Source organism: Apteryx rowi, unplaced genomic scaffold (assembly GCF_003343035.1).
Source record: "Apteryx rowi isolate R43461 unplaced genomic scaffold, aptRow1 scaffold_118, whole genome shotgun sequence".
Taxonomy (NCBI): domain Eukaryota; kingdom Metazoa; phylum Chordata; class Aves; order Apterygiformes; family Apterygidae; genus Apteryx; species Apteryx rowi.
In genome coordinates, this window is record NW_020447397.1 from 712,568 (window position 1) to 730,072 (window position 17,505).

The 17,505-nt window shown below is 37.1% G+C and overlaps 1 protein-coding gene across 1 annotated transcript in view; it reads left to right on the plus strand.

The window, feature by feature from the left end:
- The window catches only part of TAB2 (TGF-beta activated kinase 1 (MAP3K7) binding protein 2), a 57,328-nt gene extending 39,823 nt beyond the window's left edge, over positions 1-17,505 (plus strand). Inside the window, exons 3-7 of the mRNA XM_026083639.1 lie at positions 2,026-3,538; positions 11,164-11,324; positions 11,957-12,050; positions 13,414-13,494; positions 15,462-17,505. Of these exons, the coding sequence (XP_025939424.1) occupies positions 2,026-3,538; positions 11,164-11,324; positions 11,957-12,050; positions 13,414-13,494; positions 15,462-15,607 (1,995 nt within the window). The 3' untranslated portion in view covers positions 15,608-17,505. The remainder of the gene's footprint in view (positions 1-2,025; positions 3,539-11,163; positions 11,325-11,956; positions 12,051-13,413; positions 13,495-15,461) is intronic.

Sequence of the window (17,505 nt, forward strand, 5' to 3'; positions counted from 1 at the left end):
AAGCGGTTGAAACTCTGCCTCTGCCAACCAGAAGATGCCAGGGGTTCCATGTGCCCCCGTTTCCCCTTTGAGTTCTCCAATTTGCTCATTGACGTCACTGAAATTTTGGAATTGATTAGATGCAGTCTTAGAAAAAAAATTGTCCAAAGAAATGCATTCAAGTTGAATGTAAGGGCCTTGCAAGCTTGGCCTGTTCCTTTTTTGCTTGGTATTTTTGGCCTTTCTGTTAATAATTTTAATTCACTTAAGTTCATTTAAAATTCTGCCTCTAAGATCTTTCCAGCTTGTTATTCTGTGGCATCCTACCTCTGTCCCTTTTCTGGCTCCCTTTTCTCCTTTGCAACAAATACAAGGCTATTCTTTTCTTACTCACCCACCATTCTATCTAAGTGCATTACCCTTCTTCATGACTAACTTCATTTGATTACTTTGTCCTCTTGTGCTTGTTCCAAGCTAGAGCCAATATACCATACCATCATTTGACCCATTTTCATATCTTTCAAGACTCCTCTGCAACAATTCTTATCCRTAATTGACTAGTTAGATGGCCTTCAGGGAATCCTGATTTTTTTAAGGATTTGGGGGTTTTGTTTTGTTTTTAAGAATTTAGAACTGCATCTGGCCTGTATCAACACAACTTTGGTTTTGTGGGTGGAATTTTGCCTTGTTCTCCCACTTCTGTTATGTTCTGTCTTTCTCTTCTTTTGGTAAATTTTTTAGAGACAATCTTGGTGTGTCTGAACAGCTGTCTGTGAGCTCTCATCCTGATTGGAGGATGAGAGCTACCATTTGCTGCTTTAACAAAAATAATGATACAAAGCATGTAGCATGGGTTAACTTATCTTGCTTGTGTATTCTCTAACTAAATTTCTGATAATTTTTTTACTGTATTGCATATGCATTTTTCTCTTGATCATCTACATTCTCTCTAGTGACTGGTTTTGTGTGTTGGGATGCATTTGTTTAGTTTTAATAGTGTCTGGGCCATAGCAGGTGCTTTTCTGACTGAAGGTATTAACCCTTATTTCTTCTTCTTTTTTTTTTTTTTTTTTGTAAGTAATATAAACAGAGCAGAATGTTCTGAAATGCTACCTATGCATGTTCACTCTTTTCTAAAAGTCCTTATGTGGAAAACTAAATTGGGGAAATCTAGGTACAATATTAATAAATTTGCGGACAAACAGAAGAGGTACTAGCAGTTTACTTTTGAAATATTCTTAAAAGGTWTATTAGCTAGGTATAGAGTTGGGTGTTTATTGTTTTAAGTCATCATATTACAGGTTTTATAGAGTAACTTCATACAAACGCAAGGTTGTTTTTTTTAAGCTTTGAAAACAGTGGTTTAAAATAAACATTCAAATGTCCCCTGAGTTTTCCATTAATAGTTTTGTCTTGTGAAAGAATAGTCCTGTGCTGTATGTGTATAAACTGAATTTTTATGTAAAGTTTAAGCCATGTACTCCTGTGCAGCTTTTCTCTTGGTCTGCATGTTTCTTTTCATAAAGTTTGCTTTTTATTTGCAGCAGGAGGTAATGTATAACAGGTACTGAAAAGTTTGGGAAAACATTTAAAATGAACGTGTATTTTTGTTGTTGTTGTTTTTAAGTTATTTACCAGTAATATACAGGTACTGTGAAACCATTCCTTCTGTCATTTTCCCCCTCAAGCCAGAAACTTGGTCATTGCTGAAGATTGTTCTGAAATTGGGGAGGAATAGCAAAAGTACTCATCCAAGGTGTATCGTACTGTATCGTGTTAGCTTGTCAAGGTCCAAGATCTCCCTGTCACTACTTCAGCAACAATGCAGACCTCCGCCCTTGGTGCCAGTGACTGAATCACAGTTCTCAAAATAGTAAGCTTCACATGCAAGCCCCTTGTGCATGTGCGGCATCTGTGCTGGCCGACCACCTAAAGCTTTCCATTTGATGCTGCATTATTAACTTTTCAATGATGATTCAATGTATATATATCTAGCCATGACAGTATTTTATCAGTAACTTCAAACTTTTGTGTCTCTTTTTATAGAATAATAACAATTTGGATGCCTGTTGTGCAGTTCTCTCTCAGGAGAGCACAAAGTATCTCTACGGTGAAGGAGACCTAGGTTTTTCAGATGATTCTGGGATTCCTGGACTACGAAATCACATGACATCTCTTAATTTGGATTTGCAGTCACAGAACGTGTATCACCATGGAAGAGAAGGAAGTAGAATGAATGGAAGTAGGACTCTAGCTCACAGTGTTAGCGATGGACACCTTCAAACCAGTCAGCCCAACAATGAACTATTTCAGCAGGAACCACAGACAGCACCTGCGCAGGTTCCACAAGGTTTTAATGTCTTTGGAATGGCTAATACAGTTAGTACTTCTAATCCAGGGCAACATCTTGGATTTCACCTAGGCAGCAAGGGAGTATCTAACTTGTCTCAACAAACACCCAGATTCAACCCCATTATGGTAACTTTAGCCCCAAATATTCAGCCTGGCCGTAATACCCCTACATCTTTGCACATACATGGTGTACCTCCTCCTGTTCTTAACAGTCCACAGGGAAATTCTATCTATATTAGGCCTTATATCACAGCTCCTAGTGGTACAGCTCGACAGACACAGCAGCAGCCAGGCTGGGCATCTCAGTTTAATCCCATGCACCCTCAGCAAGTCTACCAGCCTTTGCAACCAAGTCCCTGGACTACTCTTCCTACATCCAATACTACGCCACATACCTCATCGCAACACTCAACGCAGCCAAATCAGCAAGGCCACCAGACTTCTCATGTCTATATGCCTATCAGTTCTCCTACTACTCCACAAGCACCTATGATTCATTCATCTGGTAGCTCACAATCATCTACTCATAGCCAATACAACATTCAGAATATATCCACAGGACCTCGCAAAAACCAAATTGAAATCAAACTTGAACCACCACAAAGAAACAGTTCTTCTAAGTTGCGCTCAACTGGCCCTCGCACCTCCTCTGCTCCCTCTTCCCTCAACAGCCAGACCTTAAGTAGAAGTCAACCCACTGTTTACATATCGGCCAGTCCACCAAATACTGATGAAGTGATCACACGCGGTCAACCTAAGGTCTACATTTCAGCAAATGCCACAACAGGAGATGATCAAGTTGTGCGGAACCAGCCCACACTTTTCATATCAACAAACCCTGGAGTATCTACCACTTCTAGGAATATGTCTGGTCAAGTAAGCATGGGTCCTGCATTTATTCATCACCATCCACCCAAGAGTCGAGCAGTGGGCAACAGCACCACTGCAACCTCTCCTCGAGTGGTGGTCACACAGCCTAACACAAAATATACTTTTAAAATTACAGTTTCTCCAAATAAGCCCCCTGCAGTTTCTCCAGGGGTAGTGTCCCCAACCTTTGAACCTACAAACCTTCTAAACCTTCCTGATCACTATGTTGAACCAGAGGGTATCCAGCATCTTGCTGACCCTGTTTTAGCACATGTGGATAGGATCAGTGATGCACGGAAATTGAGTATGGGATCTGATGATGCTGCCTACACACAAGGTAATATTCTTAATGTAAATAGTAGAAATTTCAACCAGGTTGTCAATTCAGCATGTAGATTACAGAACAGAAGGAAACAGTTGATCAGCCTTTGTGATGTTAATACAGTATCTTCAACTTCAGCATTCTTAAGCATTTCTTAAATTTAAAAAAATTTATAATCAAGTCATAGATTTCTTTTTATGGTGAAGACATGTAACTGGATATTTGGAGATAATTCATCTTTTTGTCTAAAGTAGATATGTTATCTGTTTAATGAAGTGGAGTCATAGCATCTTCATTTTTACGTTGTCCTGAAACAAACATCTAAGCTTGTTCAATTTGTTGTAATAATTTAAAGTTACAAGTTTACTGGCAGATTTTTGAATCAGTTGATATTCTATTGGATAAGGGGTTTTTGTTTTTTCTTCCTTCTTCTTCTTCTTGTAAGTATTATTTAAGAAGCCAGGAAAACAGATTTCAAAAGCAATTAGTGGGAGGAAATGTTTGCCTCAATGTTTCTTTATGCGTGCTCGACAATAAAATGCTTAAAGTTCTGGTACTTACTTCTGTTACACTATTAAATTCAAGAAGAAACCCCACCCCAAAGAAAGCTGTTTTAAATGGTCAGTGCTGTAAACGGAGGGTAGAACTTAAAATATGTGATACAGCAACCCAATTTGTTAATCTTTTTGCTTCTGCTTTCATGTTTTGCATGTTTTTGTTACCAATTTGAAGGTTTATGCAAAAAAAAAAAACACATRAGGGTTAATAAAGATGTCGAATGAGTCTTAGAATGAGTCTTTGGACTTAGCAACTAATTCAATATTAAAAGATTGGCTTGTTCCAAGACTACTGTAAACATTCTCAGTTAGTTTAGCCTTTCTGTTTTGTGTAGGTACAGTGACCAGGACAGTAGAAGCCTGGTCCACATCTGGAGTACTATAGTAATGAGGTAAATAAAAACTGATTATAGCTTATTCTCTGCTACTGGAGGTAATCATATCTTTGGTGAGATAAATTCCTCCCTAACTCAAATGTCTAAATTTTAGTTGTCCAAATAAAAAAACTAATCATTCTAGATTGTCTTTTGTGAGCAAGGGAGAGTTGAAGAACTTCAGAAAGTGATTTGTCTGTGGATGAGTAAGACAAATTTCCCTTTGGCGGTAGCATTCTCTTTCCTTACTGTAAAGAGACTTGGCTGTCTGTTTTAGTCCTAGAGGACTTTAGATGTCCAAAAATGAAGCAAAATGAATCTCATCCTTACTCTTTTAAATATATCATGATCTCGGCTCTCAAGCACCCTCCATTTTTAGCTACTCGTTGTGAGAGGGTGTCCCTTTCTCCTGTTCTGACTTTCTGATGGGACTGACTTCTAGCAGGTCGAGCTCTGTATCTCTTGCACCCTGACAGTAATGGCTATTGTAGTCTGACTTCCTGCACAATTCTACAGGCTGTGAGGTATCAGCATCCAGTTTGTCAACCTGAGGCAAGCTTGAGGAGCCCCTTTTTGCTGTGTAGCCTCGAGTTCAAAAGTATTGTCTGGCATGCATCTGCTGTGGGGCCCAGTTGTTCCTAAAGCTAAGATACAACCCTGGTTTTCAGATCAAATGCAGATGTGTGACGTGGGCTGTAGCACTCTGTCTTTGTGATGACCTTTAGGAAACACCCTCCTTTTGTTTTGTGTTCTTCACTAGTACATAAAGTACTCTTGTGCTTCCAAAGAGTTCCTTACATTTAGAAGCATTCAGGTTTCTGGTGTATGTTGTCTTCAGTTTTGTTGCATGAACCGCAGTACTTCTTAATTTTTTGTTTTACATTTAATCTTTCAGAAGTTGAGAAATAGGTGATTGACTTATTGGTATGACCTTGATATCTAGAAGTCCTAATTATTGCATCTAAACTTGGCTCTTTATTAAAAAAAAAAAAAAATTACTAAAAGTGTTTTGGATTACTTGACACTTTTGATCATTAGGCCATGTTCTAAGCTGCTTATAATTTTGCCAGGCTATGTGCAGAAACCTTCCGTGCTAGGTGTTGTCTCATTTTAATTTTAGTCAGAACAGATGAGTAGTTTCCCTGGCTATGATTAGAGAAAAATGCATTTTCATCAACTTTTCCATTTCTGCCCAGAATGCTCCTTATTTTGGCAGAGGGATTTGCAACTGGCTTGGGATAGAAGGAATGTGGTAGGTGGAGTTGCTTTGGTGTCAAAGGACATTTATTTTGCTTTGTTACAGTGAAATAAATTCATGTGCATGGTCCAGCCCAGGAGCACAGGAAGGTGTGTTAGACCTACTAAGTGCTACTGTCTGCCATCATAGTTGTGTTGGTGAAAAGCAGAGAAACTGATAGCAGGAATATTCCTTTTTCTGTTCTGTCACCTGATTGCTATCCAGACAGAGATAGTGTCCCTTACTAGAATGCCTCGATATGAGGAGCTGAGCTTGATGGCAAAAGGCAGGATGGGAACAGTGATCTAAAAGGATCATCGCCAACCTGAAATCCTTATTGCAGATTAAGTGGGATAAAGAGAGCTCAAGTCTTGTCAAGAGCAAAATGACCCTTGGCCATTAGAGAGTCCTCTGCTTCCTTCAGAACCTGGGGCAGATGTCAGGATTCAAGAATACCATTCTCCTGTCAGCCTGTAGCTGTGGGGCTCTCTGGTAAAGCACAGGGCTTGTCTACTTGGTAGTTCATCTATAACCTACAGTTAATTCCTTGGTTAGAGTGGCAGATGCTTCTTCTGTGAATCTGAAAAATCTAAACCACATTGACTCACAGGAAGGTCGGGTCAGTTCCCAAGGGAATTTATTTTTCCAGATTTCTTGGAAGTTTCAGATGCATACACAAGAAAGGTGTAATTCTGYATGCAAGTTACAAAATCATGAAATCAAAGATCTAGAAATCAAGAAATTTCAGAATAAAAGTTATCTGAGGTACTTTATTTCAATTACGATCTGTATAGGTTTTTCTGATCTTTCTTTTCATGATTGCATTTCTGCTTTTCTCCCATGTCTTCCTCTGCTGTTCTGTGCAGTGACACAGTGGGTAGTAGAAGGCTGCCACAGATCTTTGTCTTGTTTGCTGCCAGAACTGGAGATTGTATAATGTGAAAAGTAGTAAAGCACTGCTCAAATGAAATAGATGCAATCAAGACATTGATTATTGTCCTGGAATATCAGGTTGTCTCTGCCATTGACTTCGTGATGCGAAGAAAGTCTCTGTAACCAAACTCTTCAGAAGCGGTTGCTAATTGCATGGTTTCTTTTTCTGGGATTCCAGCTTGAGATCCTGTAGACTCACTTGTGGAAGTGTTGACAGCATTCACCCATTAATGAAGTCAATAAGAATTAATAATAATGCTGCTGGAAAAATAATGCTGTAAGCATGCCTGACAGGATAGCTGAAACAGGATAGATTTTGATGCTAATCTATTTAGTATCAGTTCCCTGCTGTCAGTGCCCCATTACTTAGCAGAGTTTTCAATAGATAATATAATTAATTTTTATTATAATAAAGTGCCTGATTGTTGAACAACATAGGGAAATCCTGTTAGAAACTGACAGTTCCGTACTCAGAAATAGATTTATATGTTCAGTCAGTATGCATGTAATCATATGTTGAATAGTGAGGCTAAATCATTATTTAGTAGTTTATTCTTTCTGTACAATGGGAAAGGCAGGCCATCTTATCAGGAAAATGTATAATTATGTTATTAAATTCCTAACTTAATGTTTCCATACTAGAGAACTTAACTAGAAGTCTTAGTTCAATGCTACTTAACTTTAGACTGTCTGACATACTTTCATGTTTTTCCCTTAACTAGAGGAAGGGAGAGGATGCATAGTTATAGACTTAGTCATCTCTACAAAGTTTTTTGGKTTTTTTTTTGTTTTGTTTTTTTAGTAAACATATTGAAGAAACTAGTTTAGTAACTTGACATTTTTCACAATTCTCACTTTTGTTTCTTGGAGGTTTTTAAAGTTTCAAAAAAATGCTACAGAACAGACTTCTTAACATTCTAACAAATCTGTACAGGTTTTAAAAAAAAGACTTGAGTGAAATAGCACTGTGCCCCATGCCCCAAGAGGCCTTACCATTCATTGCATAATGTGATTTGAGAAAACATACTGCATTATTTTGACTCTGCATATCAGGCCCCACTCTTGCCTGGTGCTCTATTTTAAAAGTGGAGTGAAAAGAATATTGGAAAGAGATAACAGAGGTATCAACATAAACTGCTAAAGTAGTTATTAAATGACCGATTAATTTTGTGCACTTTAAAATGCAGATTTTGAAAATATGCACATACAGAAGTCTGTCCTCCATGTTTCATATACCTGCTGATACTAGTTACCAGAATTCCCCTTTACTCTTAGGTCTCTAGAATAGGATGAAATCATTTAGTGTTCCTAGATTTACATTTTTCTTAGAAACACTTAAAATAGCAAAAGACACTCTAAAGCAGTAACTGTAACTTTTCTCAAAGCGTCTGCAAATCTGCTTATGTACAAACTTTCAGTTTTACAAGTATATTCAATATTTGAAAAGGTCTCTGGTAAAGCAGCAATAACCCTGTGTCCTCCAGAGTTTCATGCTCCTTTTATCCATGGTCTACAGCCTTTGTTGTGGGAAGTGTCCACTTTGAATGTGAAAAAAAACAGTGGCATCTGCCAGAGAATTAACAGAATCAAAGCAAACCATTCCTGCCAGTCTGATCAGTGTGAAAATGCAGAAATTGAATGTGCGCACAGTACCCTATTTGCACATAGTTAAAAAGCCGAACATGAAATGTATTCAGATTGTGGTACACTAATGATGAATCAGGGAGGCAGACTTTGTACTGCTTCTGCTAGAAGGCTTACAGTAAATACTTTCTTTTTAAGAAAGTCTGAATGAACAAGTGTAAGCCTGAGCCTTTCTGCTCATATTTCAAGTTAGCCCAATGCAGAGCAAACTTGGGTGTGTCTGTGCTGCCCACTTACAGAAGCTCATTCCTGCAAGTAAAACAGTGCCATCAAAGCCCATGAAATGTCTCCTGGTGGACRGTGTAAACTAATGCTAGGAGCTGAATAACATTTGATTTAGATGTGCTTTACAGTGTTTTGTTTCCTAACACTTTCAGTTGCTCTAATCAACACTAGAGGGAGCTAAAAACTTAAATTGCTTTCTCCTGTTAATAAATGATGCAAGAGGGAAACATAGGGGAAAGACTTTTAGTCTTTCCTCCCCCCTTCTTTTTCCCCACAGTTGCCAAATTGGTAGTTAAGCAAGATTATCAAATATTATGTAAAAGCCATCACTTGAACCAATGGCTTGTCAGTCCCTTATCCAAGTTATTTTTAATAGAAGAAGTTTGGGGTAACAGTATCAAATGATTACTCTTCTCTAATCATAAAAGTAATTTTGTTATGAGAGTGTAAAGCCCACTGGGATTTGAAATTATGGAATGGTAAAATAGTCACAAAGCTGACAGGAGAATGAATTGGATCGTGTCTATAAAGTGGTGTGAAAATGAAAAGTACGTAGGCATCCATCAGCGCCTTTCCATAATGACAATCCCCAAACTTGGAAAACATTGAAATGAGAAGTTGCATTTGCTTTCCCTTTACAAGAAGAGCTAGAAGAGAATAAAAAATGCAAAGTCTTCCAAAGATGCAGCCTTGCCCATAGTCTGACTCTTGAATGCATGCCATAAGGTGTCCTGGAGACACTCTGACAGTGCTCTTCCCTATGTACCTAGTGCAGTGTACTCGTTGATAACCAGCAGCCTATGTTAATAGTTTGACACATCTACGCAAGGATCCTGAGTCTGTTTTGTGGAGGGTTCTACCTAAAAGTGGAAATCAAATGTAGAAGGAAAAGAGGTTTGTGCTCTCCCAGCAAGAGTAGGAGTAGAGTAGTCTTGGATTTCTTTTCTTCATAGTTGCAGCTACATTTGTTACTCTTAAAGTTCAGAAATGGGATTGTTTCTAAAAGACTATTTGAGAGGGGATGCTGTATCTTGAGACTCTGTACCTGATCTTGAATCAATCTTCAACAAAAATCTGGATCTTGGGGTTTCAATTGCTACACTGTTACACTACATCAAAGCACAGCTGCAGCTTTAACCATAGTGTGGCTAGTGGCTGTTTGAATATGTATGTAAACATCTCTAAATTGAACAAAAAGAGATAGCAACTTGCACCACTCTTGTCATTTCAGTCTCTTTTGAATACAACATGTGTTTCAAATGAAGGCCTAGGCTGAATCTGGCTAAGGCCTTGCGCTACTATGACACAGTACAAATAGTTTGGCATGGTGCCTCCATTTGAAGAACCTCTAAGACAAAATATGATGCGTGAATAAATGAATAGGCATGAATAGTGGTAAATGGCAGTTTTATCTGCTGAAGATGTGGAAAGTTTCATCTTTTTGATGTGTTGGGGTTTTTTTTTCTTTTTCTCTGCAACTAATGAGGGAACCTAACCAACCAAATTGGTGCAAGTTTCAAACTTTTTGTACACAAAAGAAATTGTGATGAATTAAACCTCACATGCCAGCTGGAGGCTTTCTTTGTGAGGCAAAGTTCTAGCCTTTTTTTTTTTTTAATACCTTGTATTGCTACTTTTTAATAATTTCCACAGTGTTATAAAGGTACCAATAGTTTCTGAAACTGATTACAGTTCAAATGGATTTTAGTTATCTAATGAATGAATGACAATACAGAAGTTGAAATGATTGTTGGGTTTGTTTAATGAAATATATTTTTTCATTTATATAGAAAGCAATTATTGCTTTGAGCAATGTTATGTTCATATGGTGACATTTAACAGTATGCCTACCTTTTAATGAAATAAACTTTTTGAGTATGAATTAGTTTGCATATTCTGCTACTTGCTGTGTGTTTTTTTTTTATAGCTTTGAAAAGTTGTGTTTAAATGCTAACTTCACCATTTCTGAATTAGGCCTTTAATGTCATTTTCCTTATGAACAGTAAGCAGCACCAGAAGTTAGAAGCTGAGCTAATGATTCTGCACTATAGTTTAGGGATAAATTGGCATATACACCAGYCTCTGTGATAAATGTAACTGATGTTTACCAACTGTGTTGCTTGTAGCATTTTCTGTTTTGATTTCACTTGATATATCCTGCTATGAAAAGAATACTGGATTATGTTTGATTTCCAATCACAATAAAAATCAAAATCTCAATTCATACTTAGTATATATTGCACTCTGTAGCAGACACATCTCTGAAATCTGCTTTGTACTATGTGTTTGACAATGGTTGGGTTGAATACAGTGCAAGAAAATGTTTGGTTTCAGTTTCTAGTAGTCATTCTGGTAAGAGCCACTGCGTTCTTGAAAAAGTGGATGTCGAGGGTTTGTTTGTTTGTTTTACAAATTACAGCTATATTTTGGGTGATCGTCTGTTATGTTGGATGACTTTCTCATTGTATTCACTTGTCTTATTTTAATGCAGCGTGCATTAAAATTCCTGTTGTCTTATGGCAAAGATTTTTCTTGTAAAAAGAATGGAAAAGTAATCTGTAGTAATGTTTTCATCTGTATTTTCCAAAAATAGTACTAACTTTCATCTTTATCTGATGTTGCCATGTGAAGGATAATAAATTAGATAAAATGGGATTTTATGTATTGCAGCTTTACTTGTACACCAGAAAGCCAGGATGGAGCGACTTCAACGAGAACTTGAGATTCAAAAGAAAAAGTTGGATAAACTAAAATCAGAGGTCAATGAAATGGAGAATAATCTAACACGAAGGCGCCTGAAAAGATCGAATTCTGTTTCCCAAATTCCATCAGTAAGTTGAAACGTCTGTAGGCTATAAACCTTAAACCACAAGCATGGTCTGTCATTTAAAAAAAAAAAAATTAATAATTTGAATTTAATAATTGAATTTAGTTATAGGTACTATAGCTAGAATTACACTGGTGGGCAGCGTAATTTAGAGTAGAGATTAAATATGCTTTATTTAGCCACAGCCTTTCAGTTCACCAACTGCTTCGTGCAGTGTTGCTTTTAAGGGTAGTCATGAAAGTTTTGCATTTGATAGTCCTTCCTCATGTTCTTAAAGGCCTGATCATCTAAAGTTTCAGACTACAATTCAGTATTCATTCTGCACAAAATGTTTTTTATTCTTCATCAGTATACCAGTCTCAGAGAAACTAGTTAATACACCAGCTGTCAGTGCCGGAGGGTAAGCCAATGATCTGGCAGACCGTTGACCCTGGTCTAACCACAATCTAGAATTGTTCATTCAGCTCTAAGTCTGATAAGAGAGAAGAATTCAGTGAGTCTGAAAGCTTTGCCATTGTAAGGGAAGATTCTTTTATCTTCAATTCAAAAATAACTAAATGCTGTCTACCTACATGTGAATGATAACTGATAATGAAATGGGAAAATTTAGTCTAACAGGCAGATTTATTTTTTCAGCTGGAAGAAATGCAACAGTTAAGAAGTTGTAACAGACAGCTGCAGATAGACATAGATTGCCTAACCAAAGAGATTGATCTTTTTCAAGCAAGAGGTACAGTATGTTCTTAGTACATCAGCAACTGTAAACATTGTTTTTACTTTCTCCTTCCTTTCACAGCTGCATGTATCCAAAGTAACTGTGTTATAAATGATAGGTATACACACTGTTTGCAGAATTATCACATTAGTTTGAATGAAACTATGAAAGTAATTGTATTCTAAGCCTTTGTTTTTGTTGGCTTTATTTTCCTAATCCCACTGTCATTCCTGTCTCATTCTTGGCTCGGAAGCTAAAAACTTGTCATGCCRTTTATTTAATAAATGCTGAAAAAAATCTGTTTGGTTATTTGAATATCAAAGAAGAGGGTGGAAGTAATTCTCTAAATGACATAGCCATACATATGTGTTCCTCTTTCTCTCATCTTTCTCTTCTGTCTTGTATTCAGCATCTCTAGTTAGCAAATATAAAATGCAGCTGTAACTTCCACTGTGCTCTCTTGCTTCCACTTTCCTTGTCTGCAAGGACACAGCCTTTGGTCATGAGGGTGAAATTATGAGACAGCTGACCCAAACCACAAGCTGCCAAAAGGGAGGTCCTTCTGCTCCCTACTCTTGCCACTTATTGTGCTCTTGCCTTATTTGCTCTTGCTTTTAGACCCTTTGCAGAGCTGATTCTGCTCACTAATCCATGAGAAAGTTGGGTTGCTAGAAAAGCCTGCTACAGCTGACGTGTGGGAGAGGCACAGGAAAGAATAAATGGGATACTGAGAGAGAAGGACTAGTATTTTCTGTTTTTGGCAGCAGCAAGTAGTTAGATCAGCTCAGTCATGAGCCATGCAAGTTCTCCTTCAGACGGTGTACCTGCAGATAAGGAGAAAGTAAACAGGTATACTGAAAGTAGTGCTGCACTGAAAACTTCACCTTAAATCCAGTATGCAAATTGCATATATCGATATTTTATATCTGTGTGTTCTAGCTATGTTTCAGGAGTTAGGAGTTCCAATAAGTATGTAATATACTGCATAGTAGATAGCACACCTCTTTCAATGCAGTACCATTTAAAAAAAGTCTCGAGGCAAAATATATTAATAAAATGCCTTAAAATAAGAGAGTGGAAGAAAAGGGATATTTGAGGAGTTTGGTCTGTCAACTAAGAACGAGGGAGTAGGAGTCAGGCCTCCTGGTTTCTGTTTCTGTCTTTACTTTATATTGCATATTTTAGGCAGTAAATTTCTTTAAGTTCATTGTTGACACCACCAATATCTCACTCATGTCTGTGTTGACGCTTTGATGACAATAAGTGAATAGTAGTACTATCTCTTGGAGTTACTGCCCAAAAAAATGATATGCTTTCGTACCCAAGTTTCTTTTAAACAGTGATGCACTTTCTTTTCTTTTTTTTTCTTCATTTTTAGGACCACATTTTAATCCCAGCGCTATTCATAATTTTTATGATAATATTGGATTTCTTGGTCCGGTGCCACCAAAACCCAAAGGTACTGTACCTGTTAAATTTGGTTTTAATACTAAAATCTGGCTTGCATCTAACATCATGTTCTTTTCTGTGAATCTCATTTAAATGTTGATTATGAAATAGATTACTTTTTTCAAAAGCTTACAAACCTTGCTATTTTATTTGCTTTGAAAGTAAATATACTTCTATGTGCTTTTGTTTCCTCTCTGTGTTCACACCTTCAAGAAAAAGAAGTATATTAAATACAATATGTTTAAAGATGGCTAATATATTGGGAGGTAGTTTAAGTAAATGGAAAGATCCATTTTTAAAAACAAACATAAGATTTATTGCTTAGGGATGAGTGGAACTCGCTGAGATGACTTCATCATTGTCCATGGTGAAGGGTGGATTTATTTATATGTTACAAATATTCAGTTTGGTTACCCAGACTGGGAGGATTTCCTGGTTGCTGTAAAATTTGTATTAATTTTACATAAAAACCCTTCATACTAGTTTTAAATACAGTTTTAGGTAGTTGTAGAGGAGAGGGATGCTGGCCCTATTACATTCCCAAGTTTATTAGTCGAACATTGTTTCTCATTTTGAGTTTTGCACTTTTTTGTCCTAATGAGATGTCCAACAAAATAGAATAATTACCTCTTGTGTGTTACATAAAGCAGAGAATGACATTAAACTTGTTTGCAACAGCATGCTATGACTTATAAGTAGACTATCGGATGAAATAATTCCCGAATGTTGCTGTGCAGTATTTCTGTCCAGCAACATTATGCAATTATGTTTCCCACATAATATGTGTGTGTGTGTGATTGGTCCTTAGAGTTAGCAGTAACTGTCCTTACAGAATATCATCTTACAGGCTTTTGACCATTCTGTATTTCAAAATGGCCTAGATAAATTGGTATTTTTGTCCTCCAGACTATTTGTAACTCCTCCAAACTGGTGTTGTCATGCATGCTTTTTTAAGTTTGCTATGTTTCTTTATCCAAGCTGTTAGTGAAAATATTGAGTAAAATTAAATCCATGTACAGTCCTCTTAAACATGTTTTACAGTTGAACCATGAGAAATCACTGTCAAAAGAGTTTATGAAAAGTTTTGTAAATTATGTAGTTCCCTTTACAGTAAATAAATCTAGATACCATTGCTACTTTCCCATCAAAGAGGAAAATGAGTTTTAATTTTCTGTGAATAGTTGTTGACGTTCACATTGACTCATCTTTTAGGAACTCACAAATTTGTGTTCAACAATTTGGAAAATTCAAAGTGAACCCTGACTGGTTTATAATCCTCTGAAGCATCTCTTAGTAAAGAAAGAAAAGATGAAAATATTAGTACTACTTTTTAGTCCTTCAATAAGTTTAAAAATAAAAAAATGAGTTTTCACTAATCACAAAAGAATGATAAATAATTCTTGTTGCAATTGTGATATGAAGCATTGTACTTTCTGAAGCTGTCTCCAAGTTTTTTTTTACATGTCATACGAAAAGATAGACTTGTACTCTTGGGAAGAGTACTACAGAGCATGACAGAGGAAGGTACTGATTTTGCTTTAGTGTAACTGACTGTTTATCTGACTTTGGGAAGAGCTGCTGTTAGTCTCTCTAGGGTCAAAACATTAAATATGTCAAAAGTTCACAGAGCACATATTTCATGTGATAAGAAATTTTAGACTGCTCCATATTGTCCTTTTAAATTTTGTGCGTGTTCCCTGTATTAATTTCTTCATTTCATATGACAACTTCAAACTGAGACCAAAAGGAAAGTGGGGTGAAGGGATGGGAAACTTGCTTTTTGTAATTTGACCTTTTGCAGCTTGGCTGAATTATCAAGCTGTAGTCAAGGAGTGGTAAAAAGCCCTCTGTCACTTGTAACAGCTCTGCAGTTCTCGAGGAGCAAGACAGTTCTCAGTTACTGAAAAAATCATCTCAAAATTCTTTCCATGCTGTTCTTGGTTAGTAACTGCTTATCTTATCTCTTTCATGCCACAGATCAGAGGTCCATTGTGAAAACACCAAAGACTGTTCCAGACACAGATGAAGATGAGGGAGCTCAGTGGAGTTGTACTGCCTGTACTTTTTTAAATCATCCGGCCTTAAATCGCTGTGAACAGTGTGAAATGCCCAGGCATTTCTGAGCCAACAGGCCCATTATCTTCTGTAAAACAATAGCAAACCTACAAAGAACTATCCAGTCATTGAGGGGCAAAAAAGCATTTATGCATAGGATTTTTGTAAAATTGAAGGTGTGACAAGATGGTATTCTGCTAAAGTTAAATGTCAGCCCACAGAGCTAGTAATACCTCAGTGTTGTGTCAGAGGCAGTTGAAATTCATCGGCTGAAAGGTAATCTGCTGAAAGACTCGGTTGCCAGCTGCCTGAACCATGTACAGTATTACCAGTAGCCCAGTAATACACACCATGTTCAGTGCTTGGGTGTTGCCCATCCTCTTCTGTGCCCTGATGTCACTACTGAATTTTGACAGGGGAAAGGAATAGAAGCTAGAGAATAGTTTTTGTTTTCAGAGCTTTCAGTGAAACACTACATGCACAGAGGAAATCTAAAAGGAACAAGGTTTAACTATTTAAACTGTTTGCTGCCACATGGTGCCTTTGATAAAGGGAGGAACTTCACAAATCAGTGGTACTCTTTGCCTTGTCTTCCCTGAAAACATCTCTGTGAAGCCAGAATCAGTACAATCACATCTAAAGATGAAAAGGAAAAACTGCATGCGTTGTCTGTACAATACACACAGTGAAATACCCCAAAGCTTTTCCTACTGTACATAGCTCTAGAGCCTGCTTTAAGTGATTTCTTTTCTTCACCTTTATTATTTTCTTGTACTTCTGTATGTATAGTGTAATAGTCTTTTTGTTAACTTTCTTTTTTTCCCTTTAAGTGATTAAGCACGATCATGTCCCTTTTTTAAGCTTTTTATCTGAGAGAAGCAATGCCTTAAAGTAAGAGCATTAATAAGAAACTATGCACAAAATAGCTTTCCTCTGCTCATTCTGTACATTGCTCTTGTAAATGCTGATGATCTGTGAAGACCTGCAGATGCAGTGTGGTAAAAATGCAGGAAAAGTTGGAAGAGTTATGCATATAGTTCACTCTGTACACTGAGTTTTACGGTGGGTGACACAAGGTAGTATTTTGTCTGGCATGAGGGAACTTTAAACTAAAACTTTCAACCCACCAACAGATCAGCATCCGGTTTAAGCTTGCTTCATCTGCTGGGTATCTTGCAGACTCTTGAAGAGAGATTCATTGGGGAAGTACATACAGTGCCAAAATCAACAGCAGCAGCATCATACAGCTTTGTTCAAGAACTTTAAATGCTTTCCTGTTTTGGCAGCCAGTTTCTAAACCTGACTTTGTGGTGAAGTCTCATATTTATAGAAAACAAGGATAGCAATATTTAGGACAACTGAAATAAAGGCTGGAAAAGAGAAGTCAGACTTGAACACTGAAGCAACCTCAAGCATCTCTTTGTTTTGATGATCTATTTTTTTAAGGAAAATATTCACATGATCAGGAATGTATGTAACTGAGATCAAGAAAATGGAATTACAGTACAGTATGCACAAAAGACAGCACACAATTATGTAGCAGCACTTAGAGTGAGGCTGCAGGGAGTGCTAACAATGTAGCAAGAGACAAAGTAGACTGTCACCCACTGTAAACATTTGCCAGTGGACATTTTTATTAGGAATTTTACAAGTGATCTATGTGAATGCACAAAGGCCTTTGTTTTGAAGGCTTTGCATTTTTTTTATGTGGGAAGAAAACGCCGGTCCCAGGTAATTAGGCAGTAGACCCAAAGCACTTGCATTCAATGCATTTTGTTTATAAAATGAGGCCTTGTTTTTCAGCTTCATCTGCAGTTCTATGTGAAGATTGACAAATCAGTTTTTACCTGTTTTATTAATAAAACCTAATTTGGATATCTTGAGTTGATGGTTTTGTGATTTAGCTGGGTAAACTGTCTTTGTAACAGATAAGTTATTTATAAAAATTAAAAAWATATATATTCTA